This window comes from Amblyomma americanum, chromosome 5 (genome assembly GCF_052857255.1).
Source record: "Amblyomma americanum isolate KBUSLIRL-KWMA chromosome 5, ASM5285725v1, whole genome shotgun sequence".
Taxonomy (NCBI): Eukaryota; Metazoa; Arthropoda; class Arachnida; order Ixodida; family Ixodidae; genus Amblyomma; species Amblyomma americanum.
The window spans coordinates 133,197,463-133,220,327 of NC_135501.1; the positions used below are offsets into that span (position 1 = coordinate 133,197,463).

At 44.3% G+C, this 22,865-nt stretch overlaps 1 protein-coding gene across 3 annotated transcripts in view; it reads right to left on the minus strand.

Moving 5' to 3' along the window:
- Positions 1-14,678: 14,678 nt before the first annotated feature.
- LOC144135033 (uncharacterized) overlaps positions 14,679-22,865 on the minus strand; it is a 35,119-nt gene continuing 26,932 nt past the window's right edge. For all 3 annotated transcript variants that reach the window (XM_077667804.1, XM_077667803.1, XM_077667802.1), the window contains 3 exons: positions 21,562-21,753; positions 16,078-16,200; positions 14,679-15,514 (listed from right to left, as the gene is read on the minus strand). In XM_077667804.1, the coding sequence (XP_077523930.1) occupies positions 15,339-15,514; positions 16,078-16,200; positions 21,562-21,753 (491 nt within the window). In that variant the 3' untranslated portion in view covers positions 14,679-15,338. The remainder of the gene's footprint in view (positions 15,515-16,077; positions 16,201-21,561; positions 21,754-22,865) is intronic.

Below are 22,865 nucleotides of genomic sequence, written 5' to 3' on the forward strand. Positions count from 1 at the left end.
GGAGCAACAATCCTATCCCTGTGCGCTGCGCATCTAGATGTCTGTACATAATGATTTTCTGAAGATGTCTTACCTTCTAGGCGGAATTTCGGTTGTTTCGTGGGGAATATAGTTGCGATGAACGTCGCCTTAGAGAAGCCTGAAAGCCAAGTGTATTCTTCACGACTCTCAGGTCACAAAAACCTAACCAAATTTTAAAATATTGCTGTCGCTAATATATGGCTCCCATTACCTTTGTGAGATCAACCAGTTGGTACATTTAATGGTATGAACACCTCTACACAGAAAAAGATATGTGGCCCAAAACAGTTGCGGATGATGTAGTACAAGTAATTGAAAAATCTGTTTGTCCTAGTTTTTCGTGGTCAACCCACCCACTCCTATCAGGCTGTCAGTCGCAGCTAAGCTCCATATGTGTAGACGCACAGTCTTTCAACCCCGCGTTTACTTTTTAAACATCTTGAAACTGGGAGAAACACTCTGGCGCAAAAAAATCGTCTTTTTTGTGTATGTGGATTTATAAGAGGCAAGGTGTTATTCCCAGTTTCAAGATGCTAAACGAACTACCTTTACAACATGCTTTACTAAGCTATTTTCCAGCCTTCCAACCCCTAGGATTCCTTTCTGCAGGGCTGGCGTATTCATTTATCACCGCTTTGCGGGCAAGCCTGTTAATCCTCTATAGCAGCTACCCCGCCTGGGCAACACATTCCAACTTCATGTTTCCCATTCCAGCCCCCTGCTAAAATCACACCCTCTTACCCCACCGGAAGCTCCTTCTATAGTTGCGCAGGGCCTATACAACATCTGCAAACGATAAACGCTTTGCCCAGACGAAGACGAGTTCTCTTGTCGGAACGTTGGCTAAACACCCTGACGCTCCTCCCTCCCCTGTTCGTAGCTACATTGTGTTGGTTGTAGTTGAAATGGAGGACAGAATAGGTACACTTACATTAAATAGACGGCGTTTCGCAAATCATTTTTATAACGCTATGGTCTCTTTATTTCCAAAGAACACACTCATCACATTACAAAAATTTTGTCGAGAGAAAGCGGCATTCTGGCAACCAATGGGAACTAACGCTTTCCCGTATCTTACACCTAGCCACACCTTTCACCTCACACGCTATCCCGCCCTCAAACTGCCTCTTTTTGAGGCGCTCATCTTGCCCTCTACTATACCACTTCGGAATTAAGCCTCATTTTCCAACCCTTCCAGTTCCAGTGGCATGCCGCCCTGTCTTGCAGACTAGTGGACGACCAGCTTGACCGGATCGTCCGGGTGATCCGCATAGCTACGGTAAAAGGCGCACCGGACTAAGGGCTCCACCCTCTGGTGACTTCCCTCCAACCTTTCCTCATTATAAAAGCCTTCCCTCTGTCTCTCGCCTTTATTTCTTAAAAATATTTTAATAGGGTAGAACGTTGGGCCACTTTGTGTCCTCTAACCGTTTATGATAGCCGAGGTGTTTTATTAGCCAGAAGGTGACGGCAGCAGCTCTATTTTTGTACTCTATAATTTTTACACTCTTGTTTAATCTGCGACGCCTTTTTTGCTAATGCTGTTTGTCATAGTTAATCATGACGGCTCCACTGCGCAAGCAGAGCAGTAGCTTTCGAAAACCTGGCCGCTCACGGGAAATTGTGCGGCACCTTCGACTTACGAGATAGTTTGCGTGTCAACGACAAATGAGAGAATGCCTGCTTCCGGGCTGAGATCGATATAGCTTCGTCAGCAGTCAAGAACACGCACCATTTGCCTTTTCGATGACGCCCTATAGGTGTTGTAACGTGGCTTTGAGAGTAAGTGGAATTCACTGAGGTTTGCAAAATGGCATATATAGTACCGACCGATGCTGTCTCCATATACTTTTTTCGTCCTACTGTCAATATTGATCGGCCTGTTCTTAATCTAGACACCCTTTTTGCGTGCAATTCTTTTTGTATTTGTTGTCGACGCGTTTCTCGTTCTTGCAGCTTAGAAGGCGTTATATTCGCTGACATGGCAAAACACTGCCTGTGAAATTTCACTGCAATTCTTCGCGGGGTACAACGTGATGCTGATGTGCAGCTTAAAATTTTGTTTTCAACATTATTTGTTTATTTTTCACGCAAATATTTGCAGCAATATTCAAATGAAGAAACAGTGCCCTAATTTTATACATTTTTAGCAGAAAATCAGCAGTTCAACGCCAAAAGAAACAGCCTTGTCCCTACTACTGATGTCACACTTCTGGCGTACCGATAACTACGACCGGGCAGTGTATTGTTTTGTTTTCGTTTTTACTGCAGAAGGTTGGTTGGTTTGTGGAGTATAACATCCCAAAGCGACTCCGGCTATGAGGGACGCAGTAGTGAAGAGATCAGGAAATATCGACCAGCGGGTGTTCTTTAGCGTGCATTAACATCGCACAGTAGACGGGCCTCTAGAATTTTCGTTCCATCGAAATTCGACCGCCGCGTCTGGAATCGAACCCACGTATTTTGGGTCAGCAGCCGAGCGCCATAACCACTGAGCCACCGCGGCTGCCTTTTAGTTTAGAAGGTGAATGCATTTAGTATCGAGCGCTTGTGGTGAATGGGGTTCCTTGTGGGCACTGGTTGCATGCTCTTCTCCTATAGATTTCTGTGAACAAAGGCTGCAAAGCAATGTATAAAATAATGTATACGGTCTTAAGCAGTTTATGCAGACAGCAATGATGTAATGAAAACATTATGATTTATTGGCATTATGTTTCAGAGCTTCCGTGTATTTTTATTTTAGTTTATAAATTTTATGCCGGCGCCTTCATCATTATTTTTTACGTTATAATGAAAGGCTTATCGTTCAAAGTTTCTCTTCGTTTGAGAAGCCCGCAGAAGCTGGTTCTGTGAGCTGCTCGAACCAAGTGAAATTCTCAGGACAACTATAATGTATTTTGAGCCACGGCTTCGATTAACGTATTTATTCCCGAACAGTCTGTCCCTAAGCGCGCGACCCTCTGAACGAATGCGAGCGATGGCGATGATGAGTATATACAGCTGAAAGAAGAAAAAGTTCGCGCCACGCGTTCGCAGATAAAGGCAGCCAGGTGAAAGTGGCACAGGTGAAAGTAGCCAGTTAACCTTTGAAGACACTCCGCAGATCCCCTGTACCAGGCGGGCGATTTCAGTTTGGCGGTACTTGAGTGACCTGCCCTGACAGCTCCTCCCGTTTCAGGGCACGTATTATGGAGCGTAGGTTTCCATCAAAGAGGGCGCCGCCATCAGTGAGGTATTGCTGGAGGCGGCACGACTGCAGCTCGTCCAGGCGTTCACAGGTGGAAGCAATGGCAGGCACAGTAGCGGGGTTCTGGGCGAGTAAGGTGTTAAAAGCGACACTGCCCCTCAGAATGTGGCGAACGCACTCCAATTATGACATAGAAGCATATACCCGTCGGCAAAGGGCAAGGGCGTCCTCGATATGAAACCTATAGGACTCGCCAGGTTGTAGTATACGAGTAGCGAGCTTCTTTTTATTCAGCTCAGACTAACCAGAAGGCGTGCCGAAGTGGGCCAGTCATAGATGTCCTCGTGATTCAGGAACCACGTTTTTGCGATGCCACTCAATTAGAACCCGACGTTGAGCAACTTGTGGAAGTGTTTGATCTTTTTTATCTTAAAACCCCAAAAGAATGTTTGCCCAACAGTGCGATCGATTCAAAAGAGAAGACGCAGCAAAAAATTACGATAAGAATTAACTCAGCTAATCCCGTATGTACAAAGCGAAAGCTGTGAGCGTTCATTGTGTTCATTTCTTTTGACGTTGACTCTGGTGATTTCGAGAAAAGGAAGGGAGCATAACTGGCTCTCTTGGTCAGTGGACGCCTCAATCGCGCTTTGAGGTACGTGGCTGTGGTGTGAGAGAGAGATGTGGGCTGCATGCATTAGCACTGACAACGTTGTGGCAGGCACGCGGCACAGCAGAAAACAGGCCGCAGCGCTCTTTGGGTGACCAACCTCTAAAGATCAGTCATTAATTTAATGCCACCTGCCAGGGTAGCGGAACGCACCCAACGTTGCAGGCGCCAAGCCGCGTCTACTTGCCCGACACACCAAAGCTTTCGCTCTCTAAACAGGTTCAGCAGTACTCAAACCGCAGCTAATTTTAAAAGCGTTAGCTCTTACTCATCACGTTTCGAGATTTCATAGGGTCGGCTACCACCCTGAGATCAAGCGCCATCTGTGGCAGCAGCTACTCTGTGGCAGCAACTACGTCACCCTAAAGCGACTAAATAACAAGAAAAACGCCTGTTTCGGTCGGCCAAAGCAACTAATTCTCCTTGCACATGGCAAAAATATTACGCAGCCGCGAAAGAATACGACAGACTTACCGCGCAAACTAAACAGAATTTTTTTTCCACTACTCTACCATCCATGCTGCAGACTAACCCACAGCGATTTTGGAAAACTATCAGCCCTTACCAACGTAATGAGATCACACCTAATAATAGTTCTGAAACTGCGATTCCTAGCACTGAGGTTGCAGATTCTCTAAACGCAGCATTTAGTTCTGTTTTTACTAATGAACCACTTTACAGTTTTCCTGATCCATCATACTTTACGCATCCTCTCATGCAGAACATCACATTTGTCCCCATGGGTATTGTCAAAATAATTGAATCACTGTAAAACTCGTCATACATTGGTGTGGAGGCTATAAACGCGATAGTGCTGAAAAATACTAAATAAACATACGTGTAGCTTTTTCTTATCACCTATATTTCTGGAATCAATCAACACCGGTTCACTTCCACATAACTGGCGGGTTGGCAAGGTCATCCCAGTCTTCAAGAATGGAAGCCGATCATCACCGAGTAACTACCGCCTTATTTCCATAACAAGCGTCTGTAGTAAAATAATTGATCATGAATTATACTCGCATACCAATAACTTCCAAACATTTGTCAATTTTTTTCACCGAAGTTAGCATGATTTTTCTAAAAATCATTCCTGTGACACTCAACTTGCTCTTTCCCTGCACGGCTTACATTTAAACCTAGATAGCAACATCCCGACTAACGCATTATTTTTGGACTTCGAAAAAGCGTTCGATAATGTCCCCCATGGTCGTCTCCTGGTAAAGTTATCACGTCTTAATCTTTATCCATGCGTTCTAAACTGGATTCGAAGGTTTTTATCTAAAAGCCACCAATTCGTATCAGCCAACCCACACCCCTCGTCTGTAATAACGGTGTTGTCAGGCGTACCGCAAGGTATCGTACTTGGGCCGCTCCTATTCTTAATATATATTAAAGACCTACCTTGTAATATTTCTTCGAATATACGTCTCTTCGACAATGATTGTGTCAATTAACGAACAGTTACTAACTCTGCCGACCACTTGGCACTACAAACTGACCTTACTCACGTAAAGGACTGGTGTAAATCTTGGCTGATGTCGTTAAATGTTTCTAAAACCATGTTATTGTCTATTCACCGTCGTCGTAATTACGTTGAGCCTAATTATACTATCAATAACATGCAGATTGCAACAACTGAAACTTTCAAATATCTCGGTGTGCATATCTCCCGCGGCCTAACTTGGACTTGTCATGTTCACCAGATAATAAACTCTGCTAATCGTGAGTTAGGCTATTTACGTCGTAACCTTTCGCTCGCTCAGCCTTCTATTAAACAGCTTGCTTTTTAAGCTTTTGTGCGACCGAAGCTGGAGTATGCTAATGGTATTTTTGATTCGCACTACAATAACCTTACTAAAGCCCTCGAGTCGGTTCAGAATCGCGCGACACGCTTCATTATGTCCAATTATTTCTGCAATGTCAGCATCTCAGCACTAAAAGAGCAAATAAAAGTAACCCCCCCCCCCCCCCAAGCTGAGCGCCGTAGAATAGCACGTCTTAACCCTTTTCTTAAATTTTTCCATTCCTTGCCTTTCGATAACCCCTACATAAAAAGAGCCCATCGCATCGCCCGCTTTCGCCATCAAAATACGGTGTATCCCCCAAAAGCCCATACCGTAACCTTTCAGCAATAGTTTTTCCTACGTACAGCACGAGACTGGAATGACCTGCCCACCGAAGTTGCCACTATCATAAACCCACAAGCATTCAAGCGGTTCATCGAAAACCTCTCATCATAATTTATTTCCTTTGTTTGCCATAACCACCCTCTCCCTCATGTAATGTCTCGATTGAGACCTGTGAGGAAGTAAACGAACCAATCATGTTTTGAGATTTCGTGGGGTCTGCTACTACCCTTAGATCACAGCGCTATCTGAGACAGCAACAAGAAAATAGCAGATCAGCATTGAGACTTGTAGCGCCATCTACAATGTATACATTCGTTCCCCCATATATGTTCCGACAACAAAGGGCACTCATTCGGGGACAGTTGTGTACCGAATTTGGTAGGCAAATGAAACCATATGGGTTGTGGTAAAGGAATAAAACCACAATTAAATAATAGGTAACATTGTGTACACGGAATTACTCATTGAAGCGTTATCATATCGCACCGGAAGCTGAATTCTAACCCCACCTTGACCCCCAAAACGACACAAAATTTGTTTGGGACGTATCTTGATGGGGTGTAACTCGACAACGGGCAGACGTGCATCCCAATTTTTCTTATAGATGGTGCTAAGCGTCCATCGCTTCACAAGGTGGAAAAGTTATGTTGCTTTTCCGAACCGCTCAGGGTTTTCTTCACAGTCCCGGCTGGATGCGGAAGACTTTCGTTTTACGCATGCCCAATAAAGCTAACGTTCGTTACTTCAATGACTTCCAGATAATGGCGGCCTTTTTTTAAGACCGTTAGCTCTTACCCATCACGATTCGAGAATTCGTGAGCTCTGCTACATACAACCCTTAGATCACAGCGCCATCTATGGAAGCAACTACTCATCACGTTTCGATATTTCGTGGTGTTTACAACCAACCTGTAATCACAGCGCCATCTGTAACAGCAACTAGAAAACAGCACATCTCGCATTTAGACTTGTAGCGCCATCTACAATAGCACTGTAAAAACAACTACCTGCCACGTGCCAATGCCGACGTCAGGGTCCAATGTGCTGAATAGAGGTAGGAATATGTCAGTTTGACGTCACGCGACAAAATTGAGCCATAGATTCGCTTTCTTCAATTCAAGATGGAGGTCATAAAAATTGTTTGTGGTCGCCCCTGCCTTTCTCCTTCCATCCGTTCACCGTTCCCAGTATGACGTCATGAGACGAGACGGCGGCATATTTTGGGTTTCTTGAATCAAAGACCGCGGTCAATAAAATTTCTTGCACCTTCTCATACCTTCTCCACCCCCATCGACCCCCCCCCCCCCCATCGCTAATAGCCACGTGTCGTCTATCTCAATAAACAGGGGTTTCTTAAGGATAACAACCCTTGTCCTGCACGTGCTGTAGTCACTGTATTCCGCGCACCATTCAATAACTACGAGGAATGCCACTGATTACCAATAAATTATGGCCTTGGCGAACAAGAGGCACAAGGAGGGTTCCAAACCACGGCTCGCTGCTTTCTGTTTTCCGATATCACATTAGCCAAATTTTTAAGCGTTGACGGCGCGAAATATATTTCAACGCCTTGCCCACTATAATTTTCGTATTATTTCCCGCTATGGCTACATGAAGAGCACACAGGCTCTCGCAGCAGCCGCAATTACACCACCAATGCCGTTTTAACAGAGGTCTGGCTATAAAGGTTTTGAAATACGATCGCCGTTTGCCAAATATTATTAGCTGGCTAATTGGTGCTATCATACTGTGCAAGATAGAGCTTGCTGTACGCGTAGTAGAGTGAACCGGAAAGGTGTGGAGAGTACGAAGTCGCCGAAGGCAAGCTTACTATTGTTAGTGCTATGAAAGAAAGCGGGGGTGGTACATGAAAGAGGGCGGGGATTAGAAGTTATAGCTTCACAGTTGCCAGGGTTTCTGACCTAATGGCAGCTTCCTTCATATTTATTTTTTTATTTATTTATTTATTGATACTGCGATCTTTTACAAGACCTTCGCAGGGGTGGGCACACAATACATAAATTCTGGAAACAACAAAAACGACCTCAGGAACAAGCAAACAATCAAGAACAATTGATCAACAATTTAAGATCAAGAAACAATGAAACAAAGAAATGTAGCGGTACGACATTATAAAAAAAGTTAAAGGTGGCTTTCAAACCTTTTTAGTGAAGTTTGGGTTACTGCATCATTAGTTAGATTATTCCAGTCTGTAATCGTTCTGGGGAAAAAAGAGTACTTAAAGGTGTTATTTCGTGCGTTTAATGGTGTTACTGTAAAATCATGGCGTTGTCTTGTGTTGTACCCTGAGGAGAACGATATAATATTGGATGTGTCAATATTGTACTGACCTTTGATTAACTGAAATAAAAATTTTAGACGACAGATGCGATTTCTATGAGAGACTGGAAGCAAACCACTTTGATTAAGAAGTGCAGTGATAGATGTGCGGTTATATGAATTGTAAATAAACCGTGCTGCTTTCTTTCGGACTCTGTCTAATTTAGCAATGTTAGATTTAGTGAAAGGATCCCAGATTATGACGGCATATTCTAACATAGGGCGAATAATAGTGTTATACTAAAGTGAACATACACTGGGGGGGCCGAGCTTCAGAGCACGTCGGAGGAAAAATAGTTTGCGTAGGGCATTAGCTGTAACGTTGTCAATGTGCTCTGTCCAGGAGAGGTTATTGCAGATCCGCAGACCTAGGTATTTGTAAGTATTCACTTGAGAGAGAACTTTGTTTTTAGCAGTATAGTTAAACAAAAGAGGCTTCTTTTTCTGGGTTATACGCATGAACACTGTTTTATCATAATTAACGCACATTTGCCATTGGTCACACCATGTTATTATCTTAGTGAAATCGTTATTTAACCGTACTTGGTCCTCAGTAGTAGTAATCTTTTCATATAACACACAATCGTCAGCATATAATCTAACAGAAACTGAGATGTTATCGACAATGTCATTAATAAAAATCAAGAAGAGGAGTGGCCCAAGAACAGATCCTTGGGGAACGCCGGAATCAACAGGAACTGGAGGGGAAGGGGAATTATTTACTACTACAAACTGACGACGGTTTCTTAAGTAGGCTGTAATCCATGCAAGTAATTTGTCATTTTTTAGTACATTACCTAATTTGTGAAGAAGTTTGTTATGCGAAACGTTATCAAATGCTTTTTTAAAGTCCATAAATATAGCGTCAGTCTGCTTTCCTTCATTTATTGCCTGCACAAAATCATGTATAGTTTGTACTAGCTGAGTGGCAGTGGAAAATCCTCGTCTGAAGCCATGCTGTGCATTAGTTAGAAAATTGTTTTGTTCAAGAAAATCTGCTATATGTTTATGAATGATGTGTTCCAAGACCTTGCATGCTGTAGATGTTAACGATATCGGACGGTAATTCTGAATAGATGCTTTGTCTCCAGTTTTGTGAATTGGTTTGATTCTTGCCGTTCTCCAGTCATCCGGTAATGATCCTTCATTTAGTGATTTGTTAAATAAGATGCATAAGTACTTGGCACACCATTCTGCATAACGCTTCAGGAATGCGTTGGGAATGTCATCTGGTCCGGGAGATTTTTTTACATCAAGCTTCAATAATAAATTGAGAAAACCTGCCTCGGAAATCACAACATCAGGAATTGAAGGCAAATTCACGGAATAGCAGGGAAGAGAGCTGTCATCCTGCGTAAACACCGATTTGAAGTAGTCATTGAAAGCCGTGGACACCAAAGCATCATCACGCTCACATATTCCATTTACTTTGAAAGTATCATGAGATCGTGAAGCTGGAGTTATCTGCCTCCAGAATTTCTCAGGGCATGTTTTAATGAAGGTAGGTAGCTGAGTAGAAAAGTACTTTTCCTTGTCATGGGCAATCAGCTGTTTGAGTTTTTCTGTTTGTTCATCAATGATCGTTTGGGAATAGTTTCCTGGTTTTAACCTTTTTTTTCATTCTTTTTAGCTTTCGTTGTGAGCGTAATGTCTCTCGTGTTATCTAAGGGTTACATTTTGGGGACTTTTTTGCAATTTTTGGAACGAAGCGTTCAATAGACTGAAAGACAACACTTTTGAAAAATAGCCATAAGTCATTCACATTTCCATTAAAATTCATAAAGCGGTCATAATGAAAGTCGAGCATATCAAGAATAGATTCATCATGTGCACGAGAAAAATTAGGAAAGAAACCGACAGTATTTCGGCGATCAAAGTTTGCATTTATCAATGTCAGTACAACAGCTTTGTGATCAGAAATACCGGTCGTTACATAGCATGCGACATTTTCTTTGACAGTACCATTTACAAAAAATAGATCAAGAATTGAATATGAACCATTGTGGACTCTAGTAGAATCTTTAACTACCTGAAGCAGGTCAAAGGCAATAGAAATATCAAGCATAGTTTGCTCAATGATGTTATTAGAATGCGAAAAGGCAGTCCAGTCTATGTTTGGTAAATTAAAATCGCCAGTCAACATTAGCCCATCATTCTGTTTTATATGGCGCTCAATATATTTTTTTAGATTCACTAGGAGTGCTACAGAGGAATTGGGTGGCCTGTACACGGCTCCTAAAACGTAACGAACATTGTTTTTGTAAAATTTACAAAAGATGCCTTCTACATCGTCAATATCTGGCATTCTAAAGACTTGCAGTGAAGATTTGAACAGTATGGCCACTCCACCGCCCCTTCCATCTCGGTCTTTGCGAAAAACTTTGTAGTTTTGTGGTACGAATTCGCTGTCAAAAATATTTTTTCCCAACCAGGTTTCAGTGAGTGCAGCGATTTCTACATCATACGTCAACAGCAGGCCCTCAAGTTGCGTAGCTTTGCAGACAATACTTCGACAGTTGACGTTTATCAGTGTGAACCTTTTGTTCATAATATGCGTCTGTCATTCCCTCTTTTTAGATATACGATAGGGCTCATTCTTCACTTCGTCCCATCCGAACATAGCACCGTCGATAACCAGCTTATCAAATATCAGTTTGGCTTTAGCGCCGTTAGCCTTCTCCACTGCACAGCTTTGCCACAGCTTTTTTCTAATTTCACGAACTCGGCTGGAAAAGTCTTCAGCCACAGAGAATTTGGTTCCTTTCAGCCCCGAACAAGCCTGTAACACCGAAAGTTTTTCTCTGTAGTCCTGAAACTTCATAATTACGGGGCGGCTTTGATCTTTCTTCTTTTTTCCCAGCCTGTGACACCTCTCTATGCTATTGATTTCAACTTTCAATTTTTCTTCAAAGAGTTCTTTCCGGATCGCATTCTCAAGACTGGTAGGAGTTTCTTCGTCACCCTCCTCCAAACCATAAACAATCAAGTTATTTCTCCTACTCCTGTTTTCTAAATCATCAATTTTTTTTAGCATGTATGAATTATCTTGCTCAAGTTGAGCTACCGTTTCTTTTAGATCACTGACCACTTTGCTTATAGATGCCAGACAGGATAGTTTGTCTTCCAGGTTGGTAATGCGAACAGATAAAGCTCCGATTTTATCCTCCAGCGTAGTCTGTTTTTCCAGCAACTGGTTAATAGAGGCAGTCATATTGGTTTGGCCTGAAACAAGCTGAAGCAACAAATCCTCCTGTGTTGGACCGGGGTTAGATTCAATGTCACCGCATGACAATAGATCTTCTGTGAATGACCGGACATCAGATAAAAAGTACGCAATGCATAGTAGGCAAGGCAGCAGCAATAGGCAGCGGTTATCGCTGCGGAAGTATTTAGTAGGCATATAAGAACAAACCTGAAGAATGAAGCAAAAATGGCTCCTGAACATCGTTTCCGATGCGCTGCTGCCGAGCCCACTGAAGATGAACGCAGATGCAGGGCTCCTTTTAAAGGCTTGGTGAACCACGTGCTCTGCCGTCCCAGACGTCGGGGCATGCGCAGAAATCCTGGCTGCCGGTTCGATGATTCTGTTGACGCTTGTCACATCAGCACGTGCCAGTAGGTCGTTGTTGATATCGGCGATGACGGCAGACAGTCCAGGCAAGCAGAAGACAGGTGGCTGCACTTGAAACAGGCCCACCAGCACCTGAAGAATGAAGCAAAAATGGCTCCTGAACATCGTTTCCGATGCGCTGCTGCCGAGCCCACTGAAGATGAACGCAGATGCAGGGCTCCTTTTAAAGGCTTGGTGAACCACGTGCTCTGCCGTCCCAGACGTCGGGGCATGCGCAGAAATCCTGGCTGCCGGTTCGATGATTCTGTTGACGCTTGTCACATCAGCACGTGCCAGTAGGTCGTTGTTGATATCGGCGATGACGGCAGACAGTCCAGGCAAGCAGAAGACAGGTGGCTGCACTTGAAACAGGCCCACCAGCACCTGAAGAATGAAGCAAAAATGGCTCCTGAACATCGTTTCCGATGCGCTGCTGCCGAGCCCACTGAAGATGAACGCAGATGCAGGGCTCCTTTTAAAGGCTTGGTGAACCACGTGCTCTGCCGTCCCAGACGTCGGGGCATGCGCAGAAATCCTGGCTGCCGGTTCGATGATTCTGTTGACGCTTGTCACATCAGCACGTGCCAGTAGGTCGTTGTTGATATCGGCGATGACGGCAGACAGTCCAGGCAAGCAGAAGACAGGTGGCTGCACTTGAAACAGGCCCACCAGCACCTGAAGAATGAAGCAAAAATGGCTCCTGAACATCGTTTCCGATGCGCTGCTGCCGAGCCCACTGTAGATATGCTGTAGATGATGGGCAGAATTCTTTATTGAGATAAATCGCGACAATACGCTTCATCATCACCACCATCAGCCTGACTACACCCACGGCAGGGCAAAGGCCTCTCCCATGTCTCTCCAATTAACTCTGCCCTTTGCCAGCGGCGCCCACACTATGCCTGCAAACTTCCTAACCTCATCCACCCACCTAACCTTCTGCCGGCCTCTGCTACGCTTGGCTTGTCTTGGAGTACACTCTGTTACCCTTAAAGACCAGCCGTTATCTTGCCTTCGCAGTATATGCCATACACAAGCCCATTTCTTCCTCTCGATTTCGACTAGGATGTAACTAACGCGCGTTTGTTCCCTCACCCACTCGGCCCGCTTCCGGACTCTTAACGTTACACCTAACATTTTACTTTCGACCGCTCGCTGTGCTGTCCTTAACTTAATCTGAACCCTTTTTGTTAAGCTCCACGTTTCTGCCCCCGTAGGTGCGTACCGGTAAGATACAGCTGTTGTACACTTTTTTCTTGAGAGAAGTTGGTAAACTGCTATTCATGATCTGAGGAAACCGGCCAAATATGCTCCACCCCATTCTTATCCTTCTAGTTATTTCCTTCTCATGATCCGGATCAGCTGTCACTACCTGCCTTAAGCAGACGTATTCCTTTATCAGTTCCAGCACCCCGTTGGCAATTGTGAAGTGCTATTTCTTTGCTAGACTTCTGAACATTACTTTTGTTTTCTGCATGTTAGTCTTAGACCCACTGTTCGGCTCTGCCTCATTTATCTAACGCATTTATCGTTCTTTGAAGCTCATCTAATGAGTGACTTTCCAAGCCAATGCCATCAGCGAATCGCAAATTACTTAGGTATTCTCCATTAAATGTCATCCCCAACTGTTCCCAATTCAGACCTCAGAATACTTTCTGTAAAAAGGCGGTGAATAGTATTGGCGAGATCGTGTCTTCCTGCCTGACTTCCTCCCTTATTGGAATTGCAATTCTGACTTTATGGAGGACTATGGCAGCTGTACAATTACTATCTTCCAGTATTTTGACATAAGACTCATCTACACCCTGATTCCGCAATGCCTGTGTGACGGCTGAGGTTTCCTTGAGTCAAATGCTTCCTAAGGGTTGGTTATGTTCTGTGCATTCCTCTATCATCTGATTGATAGTGTGAATATGACCTGTCGCTAAATATTCTTCATGAAAGCTTGCCTGATCTTTTGGTTGATTAAAGTCTAAGGTTTCCCTGACTCTATTAGCGATTACCTTAGTAAATAACTTGCAGGCAACGGACAGCAAGCTGATCGGTATGTAATGTTTTGTGTCTGTGGAGTCTCCTTTCTTATGAATTACAATTATATTTGCATTAATTCAAGCTTCTGGTAGGATCGAAGTGATAATCCATTGCGTATACACTGTGGCTAGTTTTCTAGCAAAATCTCACTCCGTCTTTCAATAGATCTGCTGTTACTACATCCCCACCAGCTGCTTTTCCCCTTTACATTGCTCCTAAGGCTTTCATTATTTCCTCTTTCGTTGCTGGCAGGATGACGCATTGTTTTGCGCTACTGTATTATTAACGTTCTGATTAGACTGGCAACTGTATAGGTTTAAGTAGAACTCATCGGCTAATTTAACAATCTTATCCATATTGCTAATGACATTGCCCTTCTCTTAATGCGTACATCTGCTTTTGCCAATGCTTAGTTTCCTCTTCACCGATTTTAGGCTACATCCGTTCTTTAGAGCATGCTCGATTCTCTCCATATCAAACTTCCTTATGTCGGCTACCTTTAACTTCGATAGCTCTGCTTGTTCGTCTGTCTGTAGCGTTAGACGCCCGCATACTTTGAAGCTTCCTATTATTTTGTTTCCTGAGACGCTTGGAGTCTGTCTATTACGCTGTGGCTGAGCCTATATTTGCCAACAACATCGCAAGGAAAAAGAAGACATTGAATTACACCCTGAGGGAAATAAAATTTACTATTCAGGATTTTATTAATGCTGATTCCATTTAAAACGCAACTGCGCAGTCATCAGCGCTTTTTGTGTGCAGGCGTTAGCAGGCCTGTGTAAAAGTCCTAAGCAGTCTGCTGAGCAGCAGAAAAACCGCGATACTCGCTTAGTACTCGCTGAGTGCCATGATACGCCTGATACTCTCTTCTTTTGGCACAGAGTTTGTCTCTCTCGTCTTCATCTGCGCAGCGGGCCTTGAGTACATCAGGGTCAGTGGAAAAGGGTACTGTCAATATACCCTTTCCTCTCCAGACATCCAATCGATCTGTCCATTCGACGTACGCTGGTCAGGACTTCATTTTCAATACATTTAGTGTCCTGCCAACATAAACCCTAAGGAAAAATGAAATCGATCAGAAAGTTTTTCTCCTGTTCTTTTTTTTACTTTCGTTGATTTAGATAAGTCAACCACCGTAGTCGACCGAATGTTTGGGGCCAGCGGATGCAAGTAAAGGGCTCTAGACACTACATTACAATGACACTTGAGCGCCATCCGTACACATTCACTGGGCCACTTAGGAACAGTCCTTCACCCAAGAGAGCTCCTATGCTAGTAGACACACCATGGTGCGAGAGGGCCAGGATCCGATGCCTGTGATAAGCTGCGCTGAGAACGCAACCCTATCTACTGTTCGGCATTCAGAGGAAGGGTTGCACCACGGGCTGAAAACTTCCTGCACACTTCAAAGCCGCGAACGATGCATCCGCTGTGGCCGCCGATGGCACAGGTGAGCGCTTTGGCTTCGCGCCAGCTGTCGTCACCAGGCGCGTACCACTCAACGTCGGCAACCAGGGAAGTTCCTGCGTTCCAGGGCGAAGAATAAGAAAGCCATGGGATCGTAATACGAACTGCGTTTTAAAGAAAGATGGGAAGGTGTCAGGCAGTTGAAATTCGTCACGGTTGCAAGCCGCAGATCTAATCCATAATTTAACCCACGCATCACCCCGATAGTCCTTAGACCATGTGACCAAAGCGCCGTCACTGATGAGAATTCAGATGCACCCTGCGAACTACGAGATCTATACAAAAAAGCCTCTCAAATATGGCCACACAAATTGGCTGCAAAGGAAGCCTTAAGTATTAGGATTATCAACAAATGATACGTGATCGTTGCGCGTGCGTTCGTATTAGCACTACTTGTGTGCATCATTTCACCAAGCTTAAGAACAGAACATTTGCTTCCTAGCTTCACATGACCTCAAGATGGAAGAATTTCCGAAGTACTAAGTTTAGGGTTTACTGTGAGCGCTTTAAGAAGCCACGTTCTTTTAGTCACCCCTGCTTTTGACGTTCATCCTCATGGTGCCGGAAACAAGTTTGCGGTAATCATCGAGTACAGTGATTCTCTGGGCCGGGCACATACCGTTGTAGCCGCCGATGACGTAGAGGTAATCGCCCAGCTGTGCCACCGCAAAGGTGCTGCGGGGAGTGCTGAGATTGGGCATGTCATGCCAGCGCAGAGGCAGGCTGTTCTCGCTGCATATGACTGCGAATAGACAGGAGAGCAACAGCGCCAAGGTATTGATATGTCCGTCATCAGCAGGATAAAGGCGAATGAGTTCACCCGACCCACGTATAAAACACTGATTTCTCTAGTTCCGCGGAAGTCTGTACGCCTGTACCCTGTACCCTCCTAAAAAAAAAATAGCGATGTAATATGCATAACATAAGTAGACACCTCAGATTGCCTCAAAGTCTTTTCCCTGCAGTTCCACATGGAGATGCTCTATCAGACGCTAGAAATTTTAGTTTTTTTTTTCAGGAAGGCAGGACTTAGGTCCTTTGTAAAGCATTTTGCCTGCACTTCCTTGGCTTACACTTTTGCACTGTAAGCCAAACATTCAAGAAGTAAAAAAACCCGCTTTCACTCTATGCTACTCCTCTCTCCATTATGTCAAGGGAACGCCGAGATACATGGAGGTGTGCCTTGCAGCCATTTCAAAGAAAACGCAAACAACAGGATGTTAAAATAAATGTGAAAATATTTAAAACATAATATATGAAGCACCTCTTTCAAGCGCCTTAAGTTACGCTGCTTACCTCGGCCGATATTTGATTGACCAGCTCCGAGAACAAGAAAGATCCCTCGGAAGTCGCCGTGAGAACCAAATAAAAACGCACTGCCACGAGCATCGAGGCTCTATCGATACCGTCGACATTAGTTTCTTTCATTCATTAACAAAAAAAACTAAATCAGCGACGCCGTAAAGATTGAAAACAACACGAGGAACACAGAGGTGATTGTGTCCTGCATCACTCTTCTTGGCCAAGAAATCTAGTATCGTTTTCATTAGAAACACTGCGACCGAACATGGTTGCTAATCCGTGCCATGTTGCCTTCTTTTTTTCAGCGTCGTCTTGCATAAACGTCGTTTTCAGCATAAAACGCGTCTTATTGCAGCCGAACAAACAAGAAATGCATTATCAGCAACATTCAAATCCAGATGAAATTACTGCCAGTCTCTCATCTACGCGCATTGAAGTTGCATAACACACCGGCTTTTTCAATTTCTGGTCTAAATTAAATTCGGTCGCCTCAGCTACAATTCGGCTACACGGCCTCATTCAGAGCAGCTAAAAGTAAGGCTGAAAAAAATCACCGGAGAGAGCTGCTCTACATGAATGGTAACCATTGGGTAAGTCTGCCATGCACTAAAGCAGCATGTGGCCCTGAGCGTTATGTGATTTTGAGAGGATAAATGTGTTTGTTATACATAGCGATGCAGGCCACCCATATTATGTTTCAGGCTAACGTATGCACGTTTATTCTTCCGTCTATACCTCGGTGTTATTCTAGACCTGTCCTCCTTGCTTGGCAAATTATACAGGGTGTTTCACCTAAGACTTGACACATTTTTAAAAATAGGCTGCTTGTGTTATAGTATATTGGATACAGCTTAAAAAAAACAGCGGTTGCTAACTCTTGGCCACGGCCCGCGGCGTAGTATGTTACTCCACTGTCCAATCACAACAGTAAACAAAATCAACTTAAAATTATCGAATACGCGACCGCTCTGGCACAGCAAATTTTAGCTATTTCGACGGGTTGCGTGCACTGCAGTGGTTGCTTTGCCTGCAAGCTTCTCTTAAGAGCGTGAATTTGGTGCGATGTAGCGAAAATTTGATGGGCCACTGCGCCGAGGGTAACCCCTTTCTCGAAATTTTAAAAACTGACATGATTATTAATTACAGTGGCCCACACGCTTCTAATGTAATTAAGGAGCATAACAGAAATAGGTAAAAAGTGATATTAAATATTCGTTCAATAGATAGCTTAGGTGAATTCTGCTGTATTGCACCGCTGACAATGCTATGCCGAAAAATGCGCTCTTCTACCTCGAAAAGTCTATTTTTAAAAATTGTGTAAAGTCTTATGTGAGCAGCCGCGTCTGATGAGTGGTTATAGCGCTCGGTTGCTCTCCCGAAAAACGCGGATTCGAATCCGGCCGCATTGGTCGAATTTCGCTGGAGGGGAAATGTTCTAGACCCTGTTGACTGTGCGACGCCAGCGCTCGATGAAGAGCCCCGGGTGGTTGAAATTACCCCGAGCCTTCGACTACGGCGTCGCTGAGACTGATTAGCTTTGGAAGTGTAGACCCATTAAATCCTCAAACCAATATAGAGGCAGGCGACGAATAGTAATTCCATTGTGTGCACAGAATTTAGGCTGCTAGGAAATCGCCTGTTCATAAATGATGAGTGATTAGTAGTGCATACTGCCTAAATAAAAACAAACAACCGAGTAGGATTCGCCTGGAATATCTGAAATGCATTTCGTGTTCTCAGAAACATTTAGTTGCTATTAAAGCTGTAGCTTCAAGGTAATCACAGGACGCGGTAAGTCGCTGCTATATAAGAAACAAGAGCCATGTGGATGTGTATTACTGAGAATCTGGTGATCCCTCTAAGAAAGTAAATTAATCCACTGTTTGTGCAGCTGACTTTTTGAAAAGTTTAGTTGCTATTGAAGGTTGTAGGGAGGCTGTACAAGGGAAATGAAAGCAAGGTAGTGGTCGCTAGGTGTTCTTCAAATGGTACATTAGCGCAAAAGGGATATGACACAGATGACATCGATTGATGGTACGCAAAGCCGCTGCGATACCAGGAGGACACAAATAAAAATTTGAAAAAAGTTAGCTTGGAACACGTATTGTCTTTCATCAAAATTTACGCATGCTACACACGGAACCTGAATCGTCGTCATAGAGTAGCATTACAATGACACTATGTAAGGCGTCAATGTACTGCCGTTCGCCAGTTCAATCTGCTTTTACATGTACAGTCTTTGTCAACAATATACAGCCTAAGGTGCTTGCTTCCAAGCCGTGGGAGGAAGGCATTGTGAGGACGGAGGAAGGGGGGGGGGTGGTCTGTATCCTGTTTTTACACTGCTTGCAGTCTGAGGTGGGGCATTGCCCAGTGATGATTTTCTGAAAAAAAAACATTGATTGTGGATTGATTTTTGTACATTACGCGAAGAGTTAAACTTTTCTTGGCTTTTTTCAATAAGCCACTCAAGTGACTTTTCACGCCGGTAACCCCAATGCAGAAATATATCACAAAAGATTCAAATGTGATTTCACATGAATATCTCTCACGCAATTACACATCAAGAACTCTTTTGTTGTTTTCAAGCATTCCCTTGTGGTATACACAAAGGAATGCATAAATTGAACTGGACCAAGGGCGGAAGGCATTGTGAGGGCCGAGGTTGTGGCACTGCGTGCAGTCTGAACTGGGGCATTGGCCAGTGAAGGTTTTCTGAAAAAAAAAAGATTTTTTGTGGACTGGTATTTGTCCATTACACGAAAAGTTGTATTTTTTTGTTCTTTAGTTTCCAGATGAGTGGTCGTTACCGCTGATCTTTATCCGGTTCGGGGAACGTAGCGCGCGGCGGCGTTCATATGAGCGGCTAACAGACGTTACCAGCCAGACTGAAAGCAACAAGTGAGGTTTTTAACTGAGAAGAGCAAAATGAAGGCTCAAAGACACTAAGGTAAAGCAATGGATAGCTAAATAAGGCTCGCTCAATCGCAGGCTCAAACGGCGAGCGTAAGCGCTTGCTTTCTGCGAGTACTCTAACTCCGAACAACAGTGCAAAAACGGAAGCAACAAGAAAAATCTCAAGTGACAAATATGCGTTGTACCAATGTGCCAGATAAAAAAGAAAACAGAAGGTGTCGCCTTTCAATAAGTCCTTCTTATATTCTGTTTTTCACCTTTTTCACAGTCTCTCTATCTTCAGACACCTCTAAGTGCTGTAAGTGTGTTTATATTTTTGAAATGTTTAGTTCGATGTGAAGGATTTGTATCACTCCCATGCTCTCAAGCTGTGAACCTACTATAGCGCATTATCCCAGTAATTATTGTCCCGCAACAGTTTCTTCTACGGTGTAAGAATAAGCCGTGTTATGTACCAAGGATTAGGAGCGCTAAAAGAGTAAAACGGATAGCCGGTGATTCTAGACTTGTAATTTTCCCAAAGGTTTGATACGGCCAATGCGTTGCACGTCAAGGCTCGGAATATGTGCGCGCCCAACAGCCCTGAGAAGACCTTATGAACAACGTTTCTTTTCCGTGCGTGCATATAGCTGCTGCTGCTGCTGCTGCATTTGCACGCAATGGAAAGGACAAGAAATAGCTGCAGCCACACATATCATGCCAAAAAAGTGTGCTGGTTACCATGTGGTGGTGTGTTGATAGTAGTTAGCACAGTGGGGTAGGGATCGGGAGGTGGCTGGTTTGAATCTATATGTCTGTAAGAGTTTTTAGTATCTTATTCGTTATTGTTTTTGCGGTACTTTATTTTGGCTCATTTCCACTATTTATTCCAATATTTGTGTCAGAATTTGCAGCGGCCGGCAAGACATCAGAGAGCCAAGAACCAGTCATCAGAAAAGCATTCATTAGGAACACACTGAAAACACGTTGGCCAATTTTTTTTTGAAAGCCATTAGGAATACATCTTGAAACCGCGCAAAAAAAAAGACAAGGGACGAGGAAGAAACAATCAGGAGCCTCGTTCCTTGTCTTTTTTTTGCGCGCTTTCAAGATGCACTCTACAATTAGGAGTACATCAGGAAAAGGCACCAAAAAGTCATGAGAAAGGCATATGAGCCTAATGTCAAAAAACATTAGTTTCCAACAAAAGTAATTAGAAGTTTTCTTAAGAGATAGCGGGGCTCTTAACCGTATGAACAGTCCCAGGCTTGGGAGGGTTGAGGACCTGAGTTCCTCCCGCCTTCTTGAGACTAGAGTCCCTGGGTGTGCAAAAGGAGCCATGCTGCAGGGCTTAGAAGCAGACACCATGGGCGGTATACTTATGACAAAGACTGTACAAATATTGACAACTAATCCAAATAGACCGATACTCGTTACGTATGGCTGATCTCGAACAACCGATGATGCGGGACATGAGACGCTGTTAGCCGCCACGTGGTGAAGGTGCGACCAAGCTTCTCCTCTAGTGGTAGACCTCCGAGCCGATCAATACTGATGTGGGCTGAATAATTAATCACGCAGGAGCCACGCACTGACGTTGAGGGAATACTAAATTGATGGTTTAAATTGCTTTGTTCATGCTTTCGGAGGGCTTAACTTCCTCAAACTACTCAGGCTTTCAGGGACGCCGTAATAGAGGACTCCATGTAATTAAGACCACCTGGGGTTCTCGAAATTATCCGCAGCCCTCTACCATGGCGTCCCTCACAGCCTGAAATGAATAATCTGTGGATCGCTTCTGTTGACTTTTTCTGGCCAGGAGGAAATTTTCAATTAAAGATACGGACTTAGAAAACAGAAGAGGCCATTTTGAGTGTAAGTTCAGCGCTGGCTCGCGTGTGCGCACCCTTATCGAGCCGGCGTCGTCCGTCGAAGCCTCCAATGACGTACAGCCTGCCGCAGTGCGCCACCATCCGGTGGCTACAGCGTGGGCTCGGCAGCGGTTGGACGAGGCTCCACGAGTCCGATGAGGGCGTGTACACCTCGACGCTTTCGAGGACGTGGCCCCCGCTGAAACCACCGCTGACGAACAGCTGACCTGCGGGGAGGACTACTGTTCAGATGGTCGTGTGACATCCGTTTCCGGCAAAAAAAAAACGCAACCACGGAGAAAAATAAGCAATAGAAAGGAATGTGATGGTGAGATACTGAGACTAGTGCTTAATCTGGCAGTAACTTTGTACGAAATCGGGCAGAAATCGTCGCGACTGGTTCTAGAAATTTTGAAAGGCTGCAGAAGCAACAGTGAGATTTAGTTATCAACAACTAACCGAAAGAAGCTGCTAACCGAGGCAAAGAATGGGAGCAAGACCACCTTCAATGAACTAGGAACAGAAAAAGCAGATAACCCAAGGAAATGCTGCATGGTAAAGAGAGTCACCTCCTTTCTGAAGCTGGATCAGGTTGCCTTGGAACCAGGAAAAAAGTATTCATAAGCAGGGTAAATTGAAATTTTATTGAAGCGGGAAGACGACGACGAGACTGAGCGAGTGAACGGGTGGTCGAAGACGAAGACGACAACGAAGTTCTGACTGTGTTCTGAGTGCCGCTCGTAGCTGTTCCTTCGCTGGTGTACATAGCTGTAAATATATTCTTTCACGCAAAATATTTGGTGGAGGTGCGGGGTGACGGCTGATAGCTTATACCAATTTAAAGTCGTGCCATTCGGACTCTGTAACGCGCCGGCTACCTTTGATCGAATGATGGACTCCCTTCTTCCCGGCTTTAAGTGGTCGACCTGCCTCTGCTACCTTGACGATGTTGTGGTTTTTTCGTCTACTTTTGCCACGCATCTCTAACGCCTCTCCAGTATTTTGACAGTGTTTCGTAACGCCGGACTCCAGCTTAACTCATCGAAATGCAAATTCGGTCGTCGCCAACTCAATATTCACGGACACCTGGTTGATGCTTCTGGTGTCCGCCCAGATCCAGTCAAAATTCAAGCCGTCAAGGACTTTCCTCTTCCTAGGTCGTCGAAAGATGTGCGCAGCTTTGTCGGCTTGCGCTCGTATTCTCGCCGTTTTATCAAAGATTTCGCCGGCATCGCTCGGCCTTTCACCGACCTTCTTAAGAACGACACCCCCTTTAACTGGGGCCCTGCTCAAGAGCACTCATTTTCCTCCCTCGTTCAATTGGTAACCTCTCCGCTCA